Source organism: Phytophthora ramorum (genome assembly GCF_020800215.1).
Source record: "Phytophthora ramorum isolate Pr-102 chromosome Unknown Phyram_PR-102_s0001, whole genome shotgun sequence".
Classification (NCBI taxonomy): Eukaryota; Oomycota; class Peronosporomycetes; order Peronosporales; family Peronosporaceae; genus Phytophthora; species Phytophthora ramorum.
In genome coordinates, this window is record NW_027150647.1 from 1,707,613 (window position 1) to 1,726,950 (window position 19,338).

The window sequence follows — 19,338 nt, forward strand, 5'->3', positions numbered from 1 at the left end:
AGAGGCCGATGTGGTCCTGCACGAACATGCGCGCGAGTCGCTCCAGCTCGTCGGCCGCTGTGTCGTTGAGGTGGAGCGGCGCGAACGGGTTGGCGAACCGTTTGGTCATGGTGGGCAAATCGAATTCGGAAGTGACTTTCATTGATGGTCTGGATGGTCTCCGCTAGAGGTCCGGCCCCTGGTCGGCAGGGTTCCCGTGGCATCGAGCGTCAAGCAGGCATGGACGCGCGACCGTTTTACTTTCGCTAGTCGGACCACGTCTTTTATTGAATACCCTGTTATAACAGATACGGAGCATGTAGAATAATGAGTGGTTTAGAGTGGTCAATTTATATATACCTTTTGAATACGAGCTCTTGCTAGTGATACAGTGTCTGTGCGCGGCTGAAGATCACATATCTTGCAAGACGGTCTTGAAGATCTCGTGCCGCTCTGCACGAAAAAAAGAAAAAGAAACCAGAACGCGACACCTGATTGCCAAGCAGCGAAATGGAGCAGATACTGCAGCGAGGCTTGGTGTCTGAGGACCCCACGTTTGCCCCTCGACGATCTCCATAGTGACCACACGACAGCTCGACGACAGGATTTTTGTGTCCGGCTTCATGCGGTTTATCGGACGATTACGGGGTCCAGCTCGATGGTCGGTGTTAGTTGAACTCTTTGAGTTGGCCAGCGGCGCTTTCGGAATTTATCCGCGGGTGAGAACAGAGCAGTAAGCTCAAGTGACCTTAGAGGGCGATCCCCCGGCGTTTGGAGATGAAGGAACATACATGAAGACTATTGCTTCACCAACCGTTTTGGCCTGCATGGCATGCAAAGTCTGAGATTACAGAGACGATCGTGTTTACTTCACCACCGACTCCGACTACGCGATGCCTTGCGACTGTAGCGTCTCAGAACGGCTCGCTGATCTAGCCCGATGAACCATCGATTTGCATAACGTTCCTGTAGACGAAGGCTTGAGGCGGTAGAAGAAAATACTTTTAAGACCTTGCACTCGCTGCTCACTCTTCGTTTGTAGCCTCCACATCGCCAGGGTATTACTCATTGATCCATCCATGTACATCCGGAGTCCCACCGTCCACTGCCCCGGCCGAGCACCCTTCATCTCTCATCCTGTGCAGTCGAACTCATCACTAAGGATTGCGTTGTCCATGGCGTCGGTCGTGCATCCTTCGATGCTCATGCAGCCATCGGATGACCCGCAGACGACCACATTCAGCAGCGTTGTTCATAGCTGCCGTCGTGTATTCTTCGGTACGATGCACGTGCAGTCACTTAACGACATCTAGAGCGCCATGCCCAGCAGCTCCATCCATCGCAGCAGTCATGCAGCCTCCCGCCGTGTTTTCGTGCAACCACCGCACCAATTCCAAGTGATCATTGTTCGCCGCATTATCCATAGCGTCGGCTGAGCAGCCTTCCTTTCTGTTGGCATGAAGCCAGCGAACAACAGCTAAATGACCATTTGCAGCAACGCCGTACATCGCGGCCTTCGTGCAGCCAGGCATTGATGGCTCATCTGGTGGCGACAGCTCTTCCGAGTCAGATGAGCACAGGCTCGCAAATCGTGCAGTTCTCCGCTTTGGCATAACTATGGTCGGAGCCTCCTTGCTAACTTGATGCAAACACTGAACGACGTCCAAATGTCCATTTCTCGCTGCCGCATCGATTGCGCTGTAGCATTTTCCTTCACCCTCGTCGTCGACCCTGAAGAGTTGGTGCTTGATGCTAAACTCCGAGTAAATCCACTGCACGATATCGAGCATACCCTTTTGGGCAGCGACGAGCATGGTGTGAGCCGAGACATCTGCTGCAAGATGACCTGATCCAAGCCGGCTTGTTAGAGCTTCGATCGTTTTCGAGCGCCAGTTTTTCATTTGAGAGGTTTCCGCAGCATTCAGTGGGGTCATCATCAACACGAGTGTGAATGTACTTGGCGACGTCCAAATGGCCATTGATGGCAGCTACGTGTATGGAAAGACTCACTTCTCCCCGCCCCCACACACTTGTGATACGTGCAGCCCTCGATTGTTCCCTCGAAAGTCAAAACTATAGCCGACTCAAACTCGTCGCTGTCGTCGTCGCTGCCCGTGGCCAGATCTTCAATATTCCAATCCTGCTCAATGACCCATTTTACAACGAATTGGAATTGCTGGTAGTGAGGTCCCGTGTGGAGAAGACGTCGGACGGACCAGGAGTGATAGTGCCCAGGTTCAAGACCCACGTGTGTGTTCCAGATGCGGTTTAAAAGCGACAGAGACCCGAATTTGCGCAGGCTTTCGAGAGCGGCAGCTTCATCGATGAGTCCAGGAAGGACGAGGTGCAGTCGATCACGTGGGGAAGAGAGCCGAACGCGGCCTTGGACAGGAATAACAACGTCACACACAGCAGAGGAGGCGGAGGTGGCGCCATGACGGTCATCATAAACTTCGACGGAAAATTGATACAATATATGTGGTGCACACCAAAATGGATACTTTGAAAAAGTACTGGCGACAGATGCTATATCAGTACATAATACTAGTACATTCTGAAGGAGCACTGGACAAGCGTGAACACGCGGTTGGTTACTTTACATGGCGCCTTCATCTAAGAGCGGTGGTGGTTCGTGGAATACTTCTTAGCTCCTTTATCCTTTTGTCCTCAACTGCTTCAACGTGAGCGACACCTGCCATTGATTGCGCCTTAGCCTTCAAGGGCAACCATGAGAGGCTGCAATCAAAAACCATTTGTGATGACACTTCGAGAGGGATACGTGTAGCCATTCCGATCACAGGAACGTGGATGATCAACCAGCGGCGGTGCCTGGCAAGTGGCGGTACATGTACAGCAGACAGCAAATGAAGATCCGGTTCCTGCGCTGCTCCATCTCGCCATCGCCGTCGACTCCCGTGGACGCAGGCGGTTGAGTCAGACATGACCTTTTGCTCTGGTGCTGAGGCCCAGCAGACGGACCCATGGACGTCGACAAGTGTCGACAAGGGCCCCACCGTCTCCAAGATGGTGAAATGTGGCAGGACCGGGAAGCGAAGGTAAGACGCACGCCCCATCGCCAGCTGGGTATCTGCCGCCTGACGTACGACGTTTGCCCTTCTGTCTGGGTATCAGTGGAGCACTTTGACTCAAAGTTTAAGCAGGTCAAGTAGCACCAGTGGTCCTGGGACGAGGGACTCCCTCGTCAAGGCCTGCATTGTTCATTTCGACGGTCTCCGTTGCAGTAATGCGGTTCCCACTGCCAGCCGACACGTTCCCGACCCTCTCGCTGCCTCTCGATGACCAGGACACGCTGAAAAACCTGGCGTCGGCTTTCATCGACGACGCCGTGGTGCAGTACCGAGCCTTCCGCCAGAATGACGCTATTGATGACGCGCGCTGGAAGCTCATCAAGAAGAGAGATGGTCTCTCTTCGTACTTGGATCGAGAGCTCGGCGACCCGGCCGCCACCCGCAATTCGGTGCGAGAGAGCGTGGGCTCCATGACGTTTTCGAGGAAGCTGCACGGCGTCTTGACGGTCGGCACCATCGACGGGTCCCTGAACGACCAGATGTACGGCATGCACCACTGCACCATGGAGCTCATGCGGATCAAGTCCGCGTACATGGTGGACAAGATCGCCGACGGTAAGATCCTGAGCGAGATCTGCGCCCCCACCGTGGAAGACCCGGTGCACGGGCTCTACATCAAGTGGAGCGTGTCGGACTTCGCGCCGGCCTGGTTGAAAAAGGTGATTCGGCCTCGAGACTTTGTGTTTTTGGACGGCACCGGCATGATCGAGGACGACTCGACCGGCGAGAAGATCGGCTACAGCCTGATGCACTCGCTCCAAATCCCAGACATCCGAGAGCTCACCGACCACCAAATCGTGCGCGGCACGCTGTCTATCGTCGCCCTGTTCCGGCAGGTATCCCCCGGAGTCGTGCACGTCTTCATGAAAGGCTTCGTGGATTCCATGGGCGACATCCACACGAGTGTGGCCATCCCTGCGACGGCCGAAGCGCTCATGTCCTATCGCAGGGGCGTGTACTGCGGCCAGATGAAGAAGCTCAACTGGCTGCTCAAGACCAAGAAGACCGTCGTGCTCGACCGAGCAAGCGGCGTGTGCTCCATCTGCCAGCGGACCGTGAAGAAGGCCTCGTCCACGTGCCAAGTCTGCATGAACCAGGTGTGCTCGTCCTGCAGTGCGATGCAGAAGCTGGCCTTCCTCTCCACGTCGCGTCGCATTGTCCGACGCAATTTGACTTTCTGTGCGAGCTGCTTACGCGTCGCAGCGCTGGCCGACGGTCTTGACGTGGCGGCGGAGGAGCTGCGAAGCCAGAACCCGCTCGAGTTCTTCGAGCTCTCGTCAAACGACAGCGGCACACCAGCGTCCCCATCAAACTCGACCCTCCCCGACATCCAGCAAGAGTTCTTCGGTTAAGACGTCCCAGCTACAGCGTTGCAACGGACGCGAGCGTATTATCAAGCAGTCAAGTAAGTATAAAACTCAATGGTGCGTGTACATGACTCGGGTGCTGCTTGGTGGCGGCGGTTGCTTGGTTTCTCGTTGCCCAATTGTAGAGGACGGAGTGGGATCAAGGGGCTTGTTCGTGTCTGCAGGTTGATGCAGCCGACGCTCGCCGAAAGCTTGTGAGTCCACCGTAATCACTTGCACTGCGCTGCGCGATGACTTGAGCGATTTGTTCGTCCATCTGCTTCGCTTCGGCTGGCGGATACAGGCGCGATTTGAGTTCACGACCAAGTTTCGAGTGTTTTCGCTCTGATATGGGGGTCAGGAGCTCGAACGCGGTAAGGTGAGCCCACCCACCAGACCACCTTCAGGATTGGGCACGTACTTGTGTCATTCATCCCCAGGCCAATGCAGAGATCGATCGGCTTCGGTTGCGCCGGGAAGCCAAAGCTCAAGCCGCTCTCCGGGATAGGCCAGACGTGGGTGGACGCCACTTTTGGTTTTGGTGTGTCGGGTCCAGGGGTTGAGGACGTGAATGATGCGCTTTCCACTGCCGGCCGACACGTTCCCACCGCTGCTTTTGTCGGAAGAGGACCAGGTCGAGCTGCAGAAGCTGGCGGAGGGCTTCGTCCACGAAGCTTTCGAGGAATACACGGACTTTCGCTGCGTGGCCGGAGGAGTCTTGGACAAGGAGCGCTGGAAAGCGGTCAAGACCCGCGACGGGGTGACGTCCTACCGTGATCTGCGCATGGTCGACCCCGAGAGGTCTCGTGTCGCGCCCAAGGAGAAGGTCGGGTCGAGCCAAATGACCGCTTCCACGAAGCTACACGGCGTGCTGGCCGTCGGCACAGTCCCAGGCGAGTTCAACGACATGGCCTTCGGACTTGTCAACGCCACCACCGAGATGCTCAAGCTCAAGTCGTCGTACACGAACGACAAGATCGCGGACGCCAAGGTGTTAGCGGCCATTGTGGAGCCGACACCAACGGAACCTGCGCGCGGAATGTACATCAAGTGGAGCGTCTCGCAGGGCGTCCCCGTGCTGCTCCGGACAATCGTCCGACCTCGAGACTTTCTGTACCTCGAGTCCATCGGCACCCTCAAGACCGACTCAGGGGAGCGAGTCGGCTTCAGCTTGATGCACTCGCTCCAAATCCCGAGCATTCACGAGCTTGCAAGGCACAACATTGTGCGCGCGAACGCCTCCATCTGCGTGCTCTTCCGGCAGCAATCCCCGGGCAAGATCGAGCTCTACGTGAAAGGCTTCGTCGATGCTATGGGCAGCGTGCACCAGAGCATTGCCGTGCCAGCGACGGCAGACGCCCTCATGTCGTTCAGCAAGGTCGTGCACTGCGGGCAGATGAAGAAGCTCAACTGGCTGCTGAAGACCACGAAGACGGTCATCCTGGACAGACACAGCGACGACTGCACGGTCTGCGGCAAGCCCGTGAGCCGATCGAAAAGCTGCCAAGTGTGCTTGAGCACCATGTGCTCTCGCTGCGCCGTGACGAAGAAGCTCAGCTTCCTCTCGCCGACGTCTCGGCGAGTTTCGCGGCGCAGTTTGACGTTCTGTGTGCGCTGCATCCTCGCCGCATACAAAGCCGACGCGCTCGACATCGCAGCCGAGGAATTGGTGCGTCAGAACCCGTTCGACTTCTACGAGAGATCTACAGGCTCCTCAGCGTCGTCGAAAGCGCCGTCACCCTCGAATTCCATTCCTCCCGACGCGACCAGCGAGTTTTTTGGATAATCCTCACGGAAGTCGAGAGTCGTTACCGAATTCCGATTGGGACGTTGCCAGGACTCGGTTCGTTTCTCTGCATTCGTCTCTTCACCTTAGCCGTTTGCTACGACTTGACCAGTCCTGCAAACGCCGCACCGGTAGGATGCCGTCATCGGAAGAAGCGGACGATGTGCTTGGGTTTCGCGACAAGGAAGAGGACGGAGACAGCTCGTCGTTGTCGTCCTACGACTCGGAGGACTTTGGACTCGTCGCTCGAAAGGGGTTTGCACGGATGTACGTACTGTCCCGAAGTTTGCAGCCGGGTGACGAGGAGGACTGCAAGCGCGAGTCTTCATCGACGCAGGGGGGCTGGAACTTGCTCTATGCAAGTGGACAGCACTATTTCCACGGCCCCATCGAGCTGCCTGAAGACATCGACGTGCGCGAAGAAGCGGACCAAGGCCGACCCAGTAGCTTTTACGAAAGCATCTCCCGTCAACACGAAGGTGGCGTGGAGCTAGCTGACATCCCACGACTGTTGCCACTGCTTCATGCCCAGCAGGACTCGCTCACGGCCGTGGACGAGGTCACGGAGCTGACCCCTGGGCAACGAGACGCGGTGTACCAGATGATGGAGGTCGGCGAGTTTTTCGTGGAGGAGCTGGCCAAGCCGCGCACCACCGAGAGACTGGAGCGAGGGTCACGTGAACTGCCGTGGCTGTCGGAGGCCACGGAGAACAGTAACCCGGCCTTTTTTGAGCTGCAGACGCATCCGAACACGAACAATGATCTCGCGGAGGCGGGCGTTCGACTTGTGGTGATGAAGCTCGTGCTGCGCGGTGTGCTGCTTGACGTCATCTACTCCCGAGACTCGTACTTCGTCACGCTGCGAGACAATGAAGGGGAAATCGCACTCGAGGACACGTTCGTTCCTAATGGTAGCGCTCTGTCTCGCTCTCATTCACCTTCCTTGTCTAATACGCGCCTAATACGTTGCTTGCAGTCGCTTGTGCTGGGCCGTGCTACCTCGTGCGTCGCTACAGGTGAGCGTGTCTGTCTTGTGTGAAAAGTAAAAGCTCCTTGGCTGACTCCTTGCCCAATCGATAGTGACGAGGACCTCAAGCAATTGCTGCTGTGGTGTCCGCTTCCTGCGGATGCGCCGTCGTCTTTGCAGCTCCAGCAGCCTCCAACGAAGACAAGCAGTCCTGGTGGGAAGTCTCGACGGGGTTTAGCAGCCAACGACACGCAATTGTACTGCCTTCTCGCGAAGCGCCCTCCGTCGAGACAGAAAGCCAAGAAGAAGAAGTCTCCTACGCGTCAGAACGACTCGAAGAGGACCGAGGACGACGCAGACGCAGACGACGAGTCGGGTGGCGTCGTGGACGATGCTGTAGTGTTCCAGTTCAACCAGTTTGTGTACCATGGCAGTGCTCAGCTTCCGACAAGCATGCTGGACGACCCAGGAGCGCTAAGTTCTCGCGGATTCCCACTGCTCCGTGCACAGGCGAGCGACCTCGCCTTTGCTGGGGTGTACGAGGACCTGCTAGGGCCTGGAGGCGAGCATGACGCTGAGTTCCCTCGAACGAAGTTTCTGAGGCGCTTCGCTACTGTGCACCGTCGATTCCAGGACGAGCTCGGACCGGTACTGCTCGAATTGCTTGGTGGCGCGCAGAAGTGGGTGAGCGATTTCATGGCGGAAGTTCCTGCTGCTAGCGGCGGCAGCTCGCTCATCGCCTCTCACCTGGCTCGCTGGCTGTCAGTCGAGGACGGATCCGAGTCGTTCTTTGAGCTCGAGCTGGCGCGCGGCTCCATCTGCCCGTTTGCTCCGATGGTGGCTGAAGACGACGCTTTCGCGGACCAGCAGGCTCTCGACTTGATGGTCTGGAGAGGAATTGTGCATGGCGCGCTGCTTGGGATCATCTATCGTCGAGGCAGCTTCTTCATGACGCTGCGGCCCGTTGCAGAGTCTTCGGACGTTGTGAGCGACGGCGTGCTGGACGACGATGCCTCGGCGCAGCTTTTTGCCGGTGTGCCGCCTCACCTCAACAAGGGCCGAGGCTACCTCGTTCGTCGACTGCCAAGCTCTGCAGGAACGCCGGCGTGGTTAGCTGGAGCCAAGCTGCTGCTCTGGCAAACGAGTCGCAGTCTCGAGCGTGAGGAACAGGACGAGGCCCAAATCCAAGCGAGCGACTGCAAGACCCCGTGCAAGGACTGGTTCGAGGACAACGACGTGAAAGCGGAGGCCAAGAAAGCCCAGTCCAAGCCTCACGCGCTTCGACCGGTTGAACTGGCCGGTGACAAACTTCCTCTTGGGGCCGAGTCTGCGCTTCCGAAGGCGGATAAAGTGGCGAAGCGCCACCACGTGCCCCGCCTTTCAGGGAGCGACGCGCTTCTAACGCTGCAAGCGAAGGCGTTAACGACTCCGCAGCCGGTGCCTTGGGACCTTCGCACGGGTCGTCCGCTCTGAGATCGTCGTTCGTCGAGCTTGAAACTCTCTTACTGCAGCGTGAAATACACCACAAGCTCCTTTACTTTCTTTATTGAGGTGTTGAGTCGCTTGTGAATCTACCTGCAGGCCTCACGAGTAGCGTAGGAAGTCGCTGCAGCACGTGCCTCGTGTCCAGCATCATATCGTCGTGTGTGAGCAGCTCACGGGCGCTTAGCCCCGAGACGGCAACCAGAATTCGCGAAACGTCAGGCTCGGGCATCGCGGAATCCGCAGCATGAAGACAAGCTCGAAGGTCATGCAACGAGATCATCAGCGCCGCTCCGACCTCTCCCGATAGCTCGAGTGCCTCGCTGTCGGGAGCATTAGGCAGCACATGCCGTCGGATGTGGCGTTGAATATGATATCGGAAGGCCAGGAGATCGTCGAGACGCTGCATCTTGAGGCATTCAGCGAATTGGCACTTTGCTTGGACTTGTCCGGCGCCAGGCTTTGACGTAACAACATGAGGATGGTGCGACAGCAACGTCGTGTAGTCAACCTGAGGCTGGCCACGCAAATCTACGAGCAGAGCGCGATGCAGTTGGCTGAGCGAGGCGTCGGATTTCCACGGGAACGTGAGACGCAGCGTTCGCACCACGTCGGCAAGCAGCACGCGACCTGGAGGCAGTGAGCCACTGGACGACTCTGCCACTTCGCTGTCGTTAGAGGAGTTTGCGAAGTGGCGGTCGTGATCCACCGCCACAAGCGCCTCGTGCAGCCTTGCGAGCTCTCGAGCTTGGTCGCTGCGAGCCTCGATAGGCAGTTGGTGGTTGACTACGAGGTGAAACAGGCGACAAGCGCTAGACTGTGAGCTGAAGCGCTCTACGCCCGCCAGGAAATTGTACGCGAGCTCGACTCGATCCGGTCGGTTGTCGCGAGAACGCTGCAGAAAGCGCTCGAGAGCCATCGTGAGCAGTGGAACTCCTGACGCAGAGCCCAGAGCGGCAATCGAAGTCTCATTCCCGGCCAAAGCTGCCCGAGCTGTCGAGTTTCGGTTGTGTGCTGCTCGGAGCTGCTCGTCCAGTTGGTCCCACACCTGTCCGACGAGCTGCTCAGTCTTCACGCGCGGGAAGAAGAGGTTGCGTACGAAGCCGTCGTGCTGCAAGTAAGTGGGCACCTCCGCGCTCATTCCTCGGCCAGTGAGAAAGTCCCCACTCGCTTTTGTGAGCGCAGCGGAAGAAGCCACGAGGTGGTCAGCCGCAGCTCCGTCGAGCTTCAAGAGCTCAGCTGGCTCTGTGAGGAACACGACCGGACTCTGGTCCGCTTCTCTCTTGGCTGTAAGCAACGCGAGGTGCTGCTGTTGAACCTGCCTCAATCGCTGGGTAATGGCAGCACCCGTTGCGTCGATACCTTCGGGGATCGTTGACGCACTGGCGATCCCGTCCAGCAGCGCGGGAAGCTCGAGTTCGAGTCCAAAGCCGTCCAACGCCACCACAAACGCGTGATTCAGTGCGACGTGCTTGCTTTGATCGTTTTCTTGGTTAGACGTCGAGTTCCCTGATGACGCTGCTAAAGCTGCGGAGAGTTCCTGTAGCTCGCGACTGAGTAACACGATCGTGTTCTTGTCTGCTGCCACGTGCTCTCCATTTCCCTGCTCCTCCAGCGCGGCTACCGTCTTCTTGAGCTCGGCGAGTTCATCACACGCGTGATAATACCGAGCCGTAACTTTCTGCAGCGTCCTGGCATCTTCCAGAGAGCGCTCGTGGCCAGCTCGTAGACTCTCATCGTGGCGACGCACACTGCTAGCTAGTGCTAACGTTGAGCGTTGCAGCTCTGCGAGCTTGCTCTCCGCCTGGACGACGTTCTTCTTCTCAGCTTTCAGCGCAGAATTGAGCCGAGCGTTCTCAGCCGCACTCGCAGCCAGCATTGCTTGCGTCTCTGCAAGTCGCCGTTTGAGCGTCAGAGACCGAGCCTTGGCTTCGGCACTGCACGCACTCAATTGGCGAAGACAGTGAGTCTCCACGTTCTGAAGGCGAGTGTGCAGCCCCGGAACCATCAAGCTCCGAGCATACAGAGACTCCACCGCGTGTTCGTATTCGTCACGGATTCGCATCAATACCGGAGCGTACACGCTGAATCCGTCGATGAGTCTGCCCAGCGCTTCACGAACGACCTGAAGTCTCCGTAGACTTGGCTTACCGGCCGACGAAGTGTCTCTCTCTCCACCGTCTAGCTCAGCTCGGAGGAAGTCTTGCAGCTCCTGAAGCAAAGCCGGTCGCGTTCGACTGTCGTCTACGAGACGTGTACGAGTGTGGAGCTTGTGCGCCTTGGGCGAGATCGGCGAGAACGGGTCGAGGTCAACCATCGACGCGCTCTGTCCTCGTCGAGGGCTCCCAGGTGAAAACGTCAGTGGCCAGGACGCAACCTGCGCTGCTCGTTGTACATGGTGATGTGGTTTCTCAATGTGAAAATGGTTCACAGTCGTCGGTGACCTGGGTGATGCAGTCACGACTTCATTGATCCCCCGTCTCGAGGTTGAGCACTCACTGGTAGCAGGGAGTAAAGGTGGGAGACAAGAGTTGGTACTTGCGCCGCCTTTCGATTGGGTTGAGCGTCGAGGTGGCGGACTGGCAAGGCCGATAGCAACGAAATCCATCACGGAAGCTGCTGGAGGGTGCCCAAACTCGGCTAAAAGCGTGCCTAGGCCATTGCGAGCGGTCGGGACACCAACCTTCCGTTACTAGTCTTTGCGTTTCCCCCACTGCTGGAGCTGCTGACGTCATGGGCAACACGCTCAACCTCGACGCTCCTGACCCCATCGTGAGCGATGACCCCCTGCTCAAGGTGTGCACCCTGAATTTGGGTCCGAAGCTGGACACTAACTGCTTGTTGTGGGTTTCTGGCTTGTTTAGGAGTACCGAGCAGGTTTGTTTGAGCTTTGAGGCCGCAATAAAGGAGATTGGTGCCTGACTTCCTACTGGTAGCGACAATCGACGACTATCAAGAGGCCAAGGAGAACTTCGACTTGTTGCAGGCGACGGTGGGGGACAAGATGACCATCACCCCGGAGGAGTTCAACGACATCTTCTCGCTCATCTGCCAGGACCCAGTCGAGCATTTCGCGTTATTCGACTCATGGGGAGTCGGCAAGGTGGTGTGTTTCGTGCTCTTTTCTGGTATCGACCTCGCCTGCTCGCGCGGCAACCCCTCATGAGCGTTGCTGTGTGATGTACCAGGTGGACGCGATGGAAGTCTTTGCTGTGGTCATCGTGTACTGTGACGCGACGATGGAGGAAAAGATCCCGCTGCTCTTCGATCTCTTTGACTTCGATCACTCCAAGGAGATCTCGCAGGAGGAGCTGGTGCTTTTGATGCTGTGCACGACTCGAGGACTCTGTAAGGCCGTCGGGATGCCTCGTCCAGCCACCGACAGCTTGGAAGCGTTAGCAACTGACGCGTTCACACACATTGATCGTGATCGGAGCGGCCAAATCTGTCTTCAGGAGTTTTCGGACTGGGCATTGAGGGAGCGCAGCGTGATGGCGTATCTGGCAAAGTTCGCAAACACGCGTGTGATCTACGAGAACCAGGTGCAGTACGACCTGATGCTCAAAGAGATCTGTACGGCTTTCATGAACTTCTCGGACATGGACGCAACCGAGGAAGACGAGCGCGGCCAGCAAGCCATGCTCTGCTCCGAGAATTTCTGTGGAGAAATGATCCAGCGATACTGCCCCGCTACCGAGCCACACGAAATCGCGTTCTTGCTGCGTACGATGAAGACTACTATGTCAGGCGGACGAAATAATCAAGCGGAGGACAGTACTGCAGACCCTACGATCTCCATGGACGCATTCTTCCTCGTGATATCCCCGTACGCTGCTTTTCTAGCAGCCGACGACGATGGCGAGCACTCGATCAACATCAAAGAGTTGAAAATCCTGGTCTGGCTGCTGCGCGGGTCGGAGCCGAGTCCTCAGGTCGTTGACAGCTTCATGAAGTCGCTGGATGCCGACCACGATGGCTCCCTGAGCGCGACGGAATGGGTCTCTTACGCGCTTGAGACCAACAGGAACACTGGAAGTCAGTCGTTCGCAACCCAAATTCATTTGCTCTTTGCAACTTCCGATCTAAGCGGAGACGCAATGCTGTCATTACCGGAGCTACAAACCGGCCTCGCTGTCATCTTCGCGGACCACTTGGATCGTGTGAACGCACCCAACGTGCAAGCTGCCGTATCGCCCGAGTCAGCTTGGGAGGAACTCACAGCTCCGGAGCGCGTGGAGAGACGACGAAAGTCCCAGTTCTCATCCATCAGCAGTCTTGTCGAGGAATTGGCCAAGGAAATCACGCAGGAGCTCGATGCAGACGAATCGCAGCGCATCGACTGGTACGAGTTTCGTCAGCACTTAGACTACCTCGAGCAACGTGTGACGCAGACGAAAAGCTACATCCAAGAGCACGTGTTAGACTGATGGGTACAAGAGCAGAGAGAAATGGAGTGGATTCGAGATGTCGTAGAGAGAGGAACACGCTGCACTCATAGAGAAAGACAAGCAGTGAAATGATAAAGGAGCTGATATAAATGTTTCGTTGACTCGCTTGGGTCTCCCTCGTACCTTGACTCTCGACGGCATTTGCTCGACTTGATGGCCAAGACATACAGCAGCTAAGCCCAGATCTTGAGAAGCGTGTCCCAGCTGCCTGTGCAAAGTGCCTGTCCCGCAGGGTTCACCCCGAGGCAAGATACGCGGTTTTCGTGTCCCGCGAGCTGGTAAATGTGAGCGCCCGTGGTGCTGAGCACGTCCCAGCAGTAGCAGTTGTAGTCGTCGTATCCCGCGAAGAGGAAGCGGCCCGACTTGGAGAAGCTCACGGACGTGATGCCGCACAGAATCTTGTCGTTGCTGAAGTTGTTCAGCTCGCCATACGCGCGCAGGTCAAAGAGACGACAGCTGGAGTCATCCGACCCGGTTCCTAGAGCGTTGCCACTCGGGAAAAAGTCGACCGAGTTGATGTCGGACTCGTGACCCTGGAACGTGTGCGTGGTCTTGCCCGTGCGGATGTCCCAAACCTTGGCAGTGGAGTCACACGAACCGGAGATGAACATGCTCGGGTTGTGTGGGTTGATGCTCACGGACATGACGTCGCCCGAGTGCTCACGGAAGGTGGTCTTGACCTCTCCGCTCTCGACATCCCAGAGGATGCAGTTGGAGTCTCCAGAACTGGTAACGATACTGGCTTCGTCAATGAACCTGCAGCAGCTGAGGTATCCGTCGTGGGCTGCGAGCTCCTTGGTGGCGCGCATCACTTGAGCCTGGGACAAGTGGAAGATGCTGCAGAGGTTGTCGAGCCCTCCACAGGCCACCATGTTGCGCTGTTTCTGCTCGAAAGCACAGGTCATGACCCAACTGGAGCGCAGCGGGATGGCCTGGATCTTGTTGGTCGTCTGGGCGTTCCAGACGATGAGTTTGCCGTCCTGGGAGGCTGACACGAGGCTGGAACTGTCACCGCCCCACTGCATGGCGTAGATCTTGCCGAAATGGCCTTTCAGCAGCCTCCTGCACTTGGGAGGGGCCGGGATCGCCTTGGCTCCGGCGCTGACATTGGCGGTCTGGAAGCCTCCGTCCGCTTTGGCCTCTCGGGTTTTCTCAATGGTCTCTTTCAGGCTCTCGCACTTCTTCTTGAGCTCAGCGGCATCTGCCATGACGGAAAATGGCTAGGGTGTGGGCTACAGAGGGCGGTGAAAGGCGAGGGAAGGCTCGGACGGAAGAGCAGACGCTGGACGAGATGGCGGAAGCACTGGTGGAACGCGGGGAGACGCGCGGAGAGGAATGGCGCAACGGGAAGAGCAGCTCCGCGACGCTTGGCAAGTATTTATAACTGCTTCGTCGCGACGCTTGGGGGGATTATATCTTCCATGGAATAGGGTGATCTGATTGGAAGAAGAGAAACTGTGGTGGACCACAACATGGAGTTGGCTCCAGAAACTCTTCTCGTCGCTTTCGGAGCCTACGTCGTGCAGATATCAAGCTGATGTTGGGATCAATGCCGAGCTCTTTGTAGATCCACTGACCGACGTCCAGCAGACGGCCAGCATCCGCTTGCGATGAGTCGATCCAGCAACGCCAACACACACCAGAGCGAATACAGAAGTAAGTGGGAGACACAACGAAATACCATCTTGCTGTAAATCTACATCCAGCTTCATAGTCATCGCGTGCTGCACTAATCACACGTTATGTGAAGGCAAAGCTCTTATGAAAAGAGTGATTGTCGCTCTCAGTGCAGAGTGATGGATGTTGAAGTGAATAAGCCAATAGTATTCCTATATTATATGCGCCTCGGGTAGTATGGTTGTATCAAACTCTATAGACATCCTCGATGTTCAGTAGAGCAAACCAAGACCGTACTTTTACAGGATCATTTCTATAGTACTCTCTATTCTACTTTCTTTCCAAAAGTAGACAATTTCAATAACTTTGATGATCGTATTCGACTTCATTCATTGACTCGGGATGTCGGTGGTTGCAGCGCTGGGTTCTCTTTTGGACTCGGCCCACCCCATTGATGAACGTCCGCTGTCGCTATTCCAAGGCAGCGTGAGTGAGTGGAGTGATATGAGAAGTTATTGCTACCTCTTCTTCCTTTTTTCTTTTACTTTACACACCAACAACTAGAACAACAAGAACAATCTCCAACCATACCTTGCAGTGATATCCTTCCACTTCTCTTTGAAACACGTATACTTCAGCGCAGCTTGAAGCGTGTTCTGGTATTGAGTGATCAATGAAAAGGCTCGTTCGTTTGGGTATAGATCAAAATGCTACAACGAGAGCAAGAGGTTTTTGTCTGGTGCAATCAGTCCAGCCCACTTTCTACCTACATGTATCTCTGTTGAACAGCTAGATGCATCCCTTCTGGTGATACATGTGATGCCTGCTAGTCTTATTGGTTGGTTTGTCCAACTTTTAGATTGATTCATATACATGTACGTGCGGAATACGGATGCAGTAGCTGGCACGAACAAGGGCATGTCCCTGGCAGCGCCCTGTCGACCTTCTGCTTCGGACAATTCGTTCGGCGTTGCACCTTACTTGGGCATCACAGACCCAGGCATCTTATTCAAAATGAGGTTGTTGATGAGGTCGTACATTGCTGTTCGACGATCTAGGAGCCAGAGGTTCTGCCACACGTTGCGAAGGGATCTGTTGACTCAAACCGGATCGGACCTTTGCTGGTGTCTTTCAAAGGTTCTAAAGCGGATGCACACCCAAGTCGGTGCTTGTGGCAGCTAGGAAAGCCGATTTCAACGTGGACGGACTGCAATCAATTTTGCGCTGATGTGGGACTATAAACAGACAAACAAACAAAACCAATCTATACCGCTCACAAAAAAACACTGCCGTAATGAATCAGAGAACTACACGCTTTCACGCTTCATTGTCTTCCAACAAAGTGACACTCGGGTGTGATCATAGCGTTTTCAAACGCGCAAGAAACACCCTCTAGGCCGCCGAACAGCTTGACCATCGGACTCAAGATGTCAGCTTGTGCCTCTAGCCTCACCACTTTGCCCCTTAAAGTGTCCCAGCTGAAAGTCACGGAGCCGCGCATGACCAGCTTCTGCCCGAGCATCCTGGCAGCGAGGGGCGACCACACACCTCCTTGAGTTCCGCCACTTCCATCGCTGTTCAGATGTGGGAACGCGTAGCGCAAGGTGTTGCTGGTGAGAGTGACGGTTGTGGTGGTACTCGCGACGAGTGTATCTGGAGTTGGCGAACTCATACCTTCCAGCTTCAAGTCGGCATCGGCAAAGTAGAGTGCAAAGAGTCTCCAGTTCTCGATCTGTTCCTCCACGCCGAACGATGAAGCATTAGCCACATCTGGGGCCAACATCCTTCGAAGAAAGTCTGTTGGGCCTTGCAGCGTTGCTGGAGACGACAAGAAGTGATGCAAGTGACGAAAGTACTCACCTGCAAGAACCCAAATCGTTGGCGTGGTCAGAAGGCGAAATGGGTCTTGTCCTCGTAACTCTAGCTCCTTAATCTCAGCTTGGAGTTTGGCGATCTCGTCTTGAATATCATCCTTGACCTTCATCTGCCTCTGCCTGCAGCGCGCCTGGTTCACACGACAGCGTTCTCGGTGGCGAATCTTCTTCTTCAAAGCTTCCTTGATGACCGCAGCTTGGAGCTCAGCACTAATCACGTGCCTCCCAGTTTGAATACTTGAAATGATCTCATTAGCCGTCTCCACGTCCGATGGACGAATATTTTGACGTTTGCGGCTCGCTGGCGAACCCATTTGCTCCATCAGATTCCTTACCGAAGTCAATGCTGTATGGGCCGGAGCTACATCGTCACGTGCGTTTGGGCCTTTCTTGGGAGAGTTCGTCTGAGGCTCTCTCATGTAGGGTGCTTGGCGGTATGTGTGGCGCTGTGGTTGTTGCTTGTAGAGTGGCATTTCTTCGACATGTTCCTTTCTGCTGTGAGCCGCCCAGGTACGTTGAACGACACTGCCTATCACGTGGTCACTCAGTGCTGCACTGTTCGGCGGGTCGAGCGCGTAAAAGTCCATGGCAGACTGGGTTGAGTTGTGACGGAGGTGATTGCGAAATGAAAAGAGAGGAAGCAACCGATAGGCGGTCAGAATGATGAAGGAAATAGCACCTGACACTGGTCAATTTGAGTTATAACAATGCATCGGCTGTCGTTATTGGACACGTTGTACCAGCCGCCTCGGTTTACGCATGAGGAGGGGTCTGAGGACAGCAGTAAACAAGTACAGAATCCGTATGGGATTTGTGGTGCTGAGCCAGCGTGACGACATGTAGAACCACAGCAAATGAAATCTCAGACTGGGATTCACACCCGGGGTTTTGGCTTTTGCAAACCTCACGGAATGGCGACTGAGTTGTTTTTTCGTGCTTTGCTACAGCATTTGTGGTCGGTGTAGTGCCAGCCCTCGGTGCAAACGTAGCTCAGGCGAGATAAATCATAAGGTTGTCAGTCACGACTTATAACTGCGATAATTTGAGACAGCAGTCTTGCCACAAATGTTATAATCGGTGTCTAAGCCGCACATCTTTTCACAGCCGGCAGGGATCGTTACAAACGCTTGCAAACAGTGATTGCGTGCTTGGCGTGTGAGCCACAAGATGAGTTTTGCGTGCTTGGCGACTCACATGCCAAGCACAGCGAGGAGACCGTGATCTCCTGGATGTTGTGCAGTAGGTTTATGAACAGTATGGTTCATGCGATGCCGGATCATTTGACAATGACGAGTCAAAAGAGGGAATGCAGCAGCGTAAGGAAAAAACTTGAGCGCGGGAAAGTATTTGCATGAGCTGCACCGATTCGAGAGCCAGGAGGCGCAGTCCACATGCGACAGACAACCAATGCATTGTGCGGCTGCAACTGCCATTTAAGCGTAACCGAAGAGATGGCGCGCTTCCAATGCCGTGTCAAACGGGCATTTGGCGAAGTGGTTGCATGAGCTCAGATCCGAGGACTGTAGAACCACAATAATCTGATGATAGCCATCTTGAAATGGTGAAATAGTTGCATGATACACGGCGAGAAGAGTGCACAATGGCAGCATTGGAAAGCAATGGCCACCTCCGAAGTGGCTGTATCCATCGATCTCATCCTATCGGGTCAATAGCGAGTCCGCTCTTCTTACCGATAGAACCGCGGAGATAACTATTTTATCGTCATCAACAAGCTTCACTCAAATGAGATAAGGGCATCTCAGTGTTCTCAAGTTTGCCAAGGTTGAGATATCCAGCAAGCTGCTTGAGACTCATCAACACCGCCAGAACAGCAGATATGAGTCGTACCTGCTGTTCTGGTGGCATCTATGAGGGACATCGCAAACAAATGGTCCTGAGGAGACCGTCGAAGACCAGATTTGGTTCTATGTACATGTACAGTATATCTTGAGCGAAGCGAACTGAGCTCCAAGAAGGCCACTGGCGATTTGTCGATTACGGTGGTTATGGGGTATCGTAGGGGACATAATCACAAGCCGCTCGCACTTCGAGGAGTCCTGAAATGCGTGCAATTTTACCTCAAACGGTAGCCTCGTAGCAGCATAACTGATCAACAACGTCATTTTGAGTAAGATGCCCGGGTACGCGATTTCCAGGTAAGATGCAATAGCAACATATGGTAAGCTCACGAATGCCCTCCGAAGTAGAACGTCAACGACTACGAAGTACAGTACGGTACATGCAAACGTATCACGGACACATCGTTGTCTATTATCCTGCTTGTGCGATACTAGGTGTCGTGGACCTCGTTTTCGGCACCGCTATAAACTTGTAACCTAGGATAATATACCCTGATTTGAACGAAAACTACGTAAATAAATATTGTGAGAAGTAGTTTTCTTGTAAATAAGATATGGTCCACCCTGCGGAAAATGAGGTGCATGACTGTACTGCACGAGTACAACACACGGACGTACTCAAATGGTTAAGATATTGAATTGCTACAGTTTATAAGATGTAAGTGGTGCCGAATATTGGGGGCACAGCTGTGTTCGATCGTGCAACTGCACATCTTGACCACAACCCATGCGGCGGCGGATGAGGAAAAAAGAGGGAGCCTGGCACACTCCAACTGAGGACATATACGTACGTGTCGATGCCTTCAGTGAAAGTCTCTTCACTTTGAAGTTCACTACTTCGTCCACAAGCCGACTTTACACACCGACACCCTCTATCCGCCTTCAAGCACG

General features: G+C 55.1%; 7 protein-coding genes across 7 annotated transcripts; 4 read left to right on the forward strand and 3 right to left on the reverse strand.

Annotated features, from left to right (window-relative positions):
* Positions 1 to 3,223: 3,223 nt before the first annotated feature.
* Positions 3,224 to 4,420, forward strand: KRP23_324 (uncharacterized protein; the record flags this gene model as incomplete). Its single annotated transcript, XM_067887841.1, has 2 exons — positions 3,224 to 3,514; positions 4,037 to 4,420. 2 exons carry the CDS (start codon positions 3,224 to 3,226, stop codon positions 4,418 to 4,420), a joined length of 675 nt encoding a protein of 224 aa, XP_067750881.1.
* Positions 4,421 to 4,985: 565 nt separating this feature from the next.
* KRP23_325 (uncharacterized protein) lies at positions 4,986 to 6,200 on the forward strand (the record flags this gene model as incomplete). Its single annotated transcript, XM_067887852.1, has 2 exons — positions 4,986 to 5,240; positions 5,811 to 6,200. 2 exons carry the CDS (start codon positions 4,986 to 4,988, stop codon positions 6,198 to 6,200), a joined length of 645 nt encoding a protein of 214 aa, XP_067750882.1.
* A 136-nt stretch (positions 6,201 to 6,336) lies between these two features.
* Positions 6,337 to 8,640, forward strand: KRP23_326 (uncharacterized protein; the record flags this gene model as incomplete). Its single annotated transcript, XM_067887863.1, has 3 exons — positions 6,337 to 7,111; positions 7,177 to 7,216; positions 7,281 to 8,640. The coding sequence occupies 3 exons, from the start codon at positions 6,337 to 6,339 to the stop codon at positions 8,638 to 8,640; spliced, it is 2,175 nt and encodes a 724-aa protein (XP_067750883.1).
* Positions 8,641 to 8,710: 70 nt separating this feature from the next.
* KRP23_327 (uncharacterized protein) lies at positions 8,711 to 10,966 on the reverse strand (the record flags this gene model as incomplete). The annotated part of the gene is made up of 1 exon (XM_067887876.1): positions 8,711 to 10,966. One exon carries the CDS (start codon positions 10,964 to 10,966, stop codon positions 8,711 to 8,713), a length of 2,256 nt encoding a protein of 751 aa, XP_067750884.1.
* Positions 10,967 to 11,382: 416 nt separating this feature from the next.
* KRP23_328 (uncharacterized protein) lies at positions 11,383 to 13,076 on the forward strand (the record flags this gene model as incomplete). The annotated part of the gene is made up of 4 exons (XM_067887887.1): positions 11,383 to 11,445; positions 11,514 to 11,526; positions 11,586 to 11,755; positions 11,838 to 13,076. 4 exons carry the CDS (start codon positions 11,383 to 11,385, stop codon positions 13,074 to 13,076), a joined length of 1,485 nt encoding a protein of 494 aa, XP_067750885.1.
* A 194-nt stretch (positions 13,077 to 13,270) lies between these two features.
* Positions 13,271 to 14,305, reverse strand: KRP23_329 (Guanine nucleotide-binding protein subunit beta; the record flags this gene model as incomplete). Its single annotated transcript, XM_067887898.1, has 1 exon — positions 13,271 to 14,305. The coding sequence occupies one exon, from the start codon at positions 14,303 to 14,305 to the stop codon at positions 13,271 to 13,273; it is 1,035 nt and encodes a 344-aa protein (XP_067750886.1).
* A 1,733-nt stretch (positions 14,306 to 16,038) lies between these two features.
* Positions 16,039 to 16,698, reverse strand: KRP23_330 (uncharacterized protein; the record flags this gene model as incomplete). Its single annotated transcript, XM_067887910.1, has 1 exon — positions 16,039 to 16,698. The coding sequence occupies one exon, from the start codon at positions 16,696 to 16,698 to the stop codon at positions 16,039 to 16,041; it is 660 nt and encodes a 219-aa protein (XP_067750887.1).
* Between the last annotated feature and the right edge of the window lie 2,640 nt (positions 16,699 to 19,338).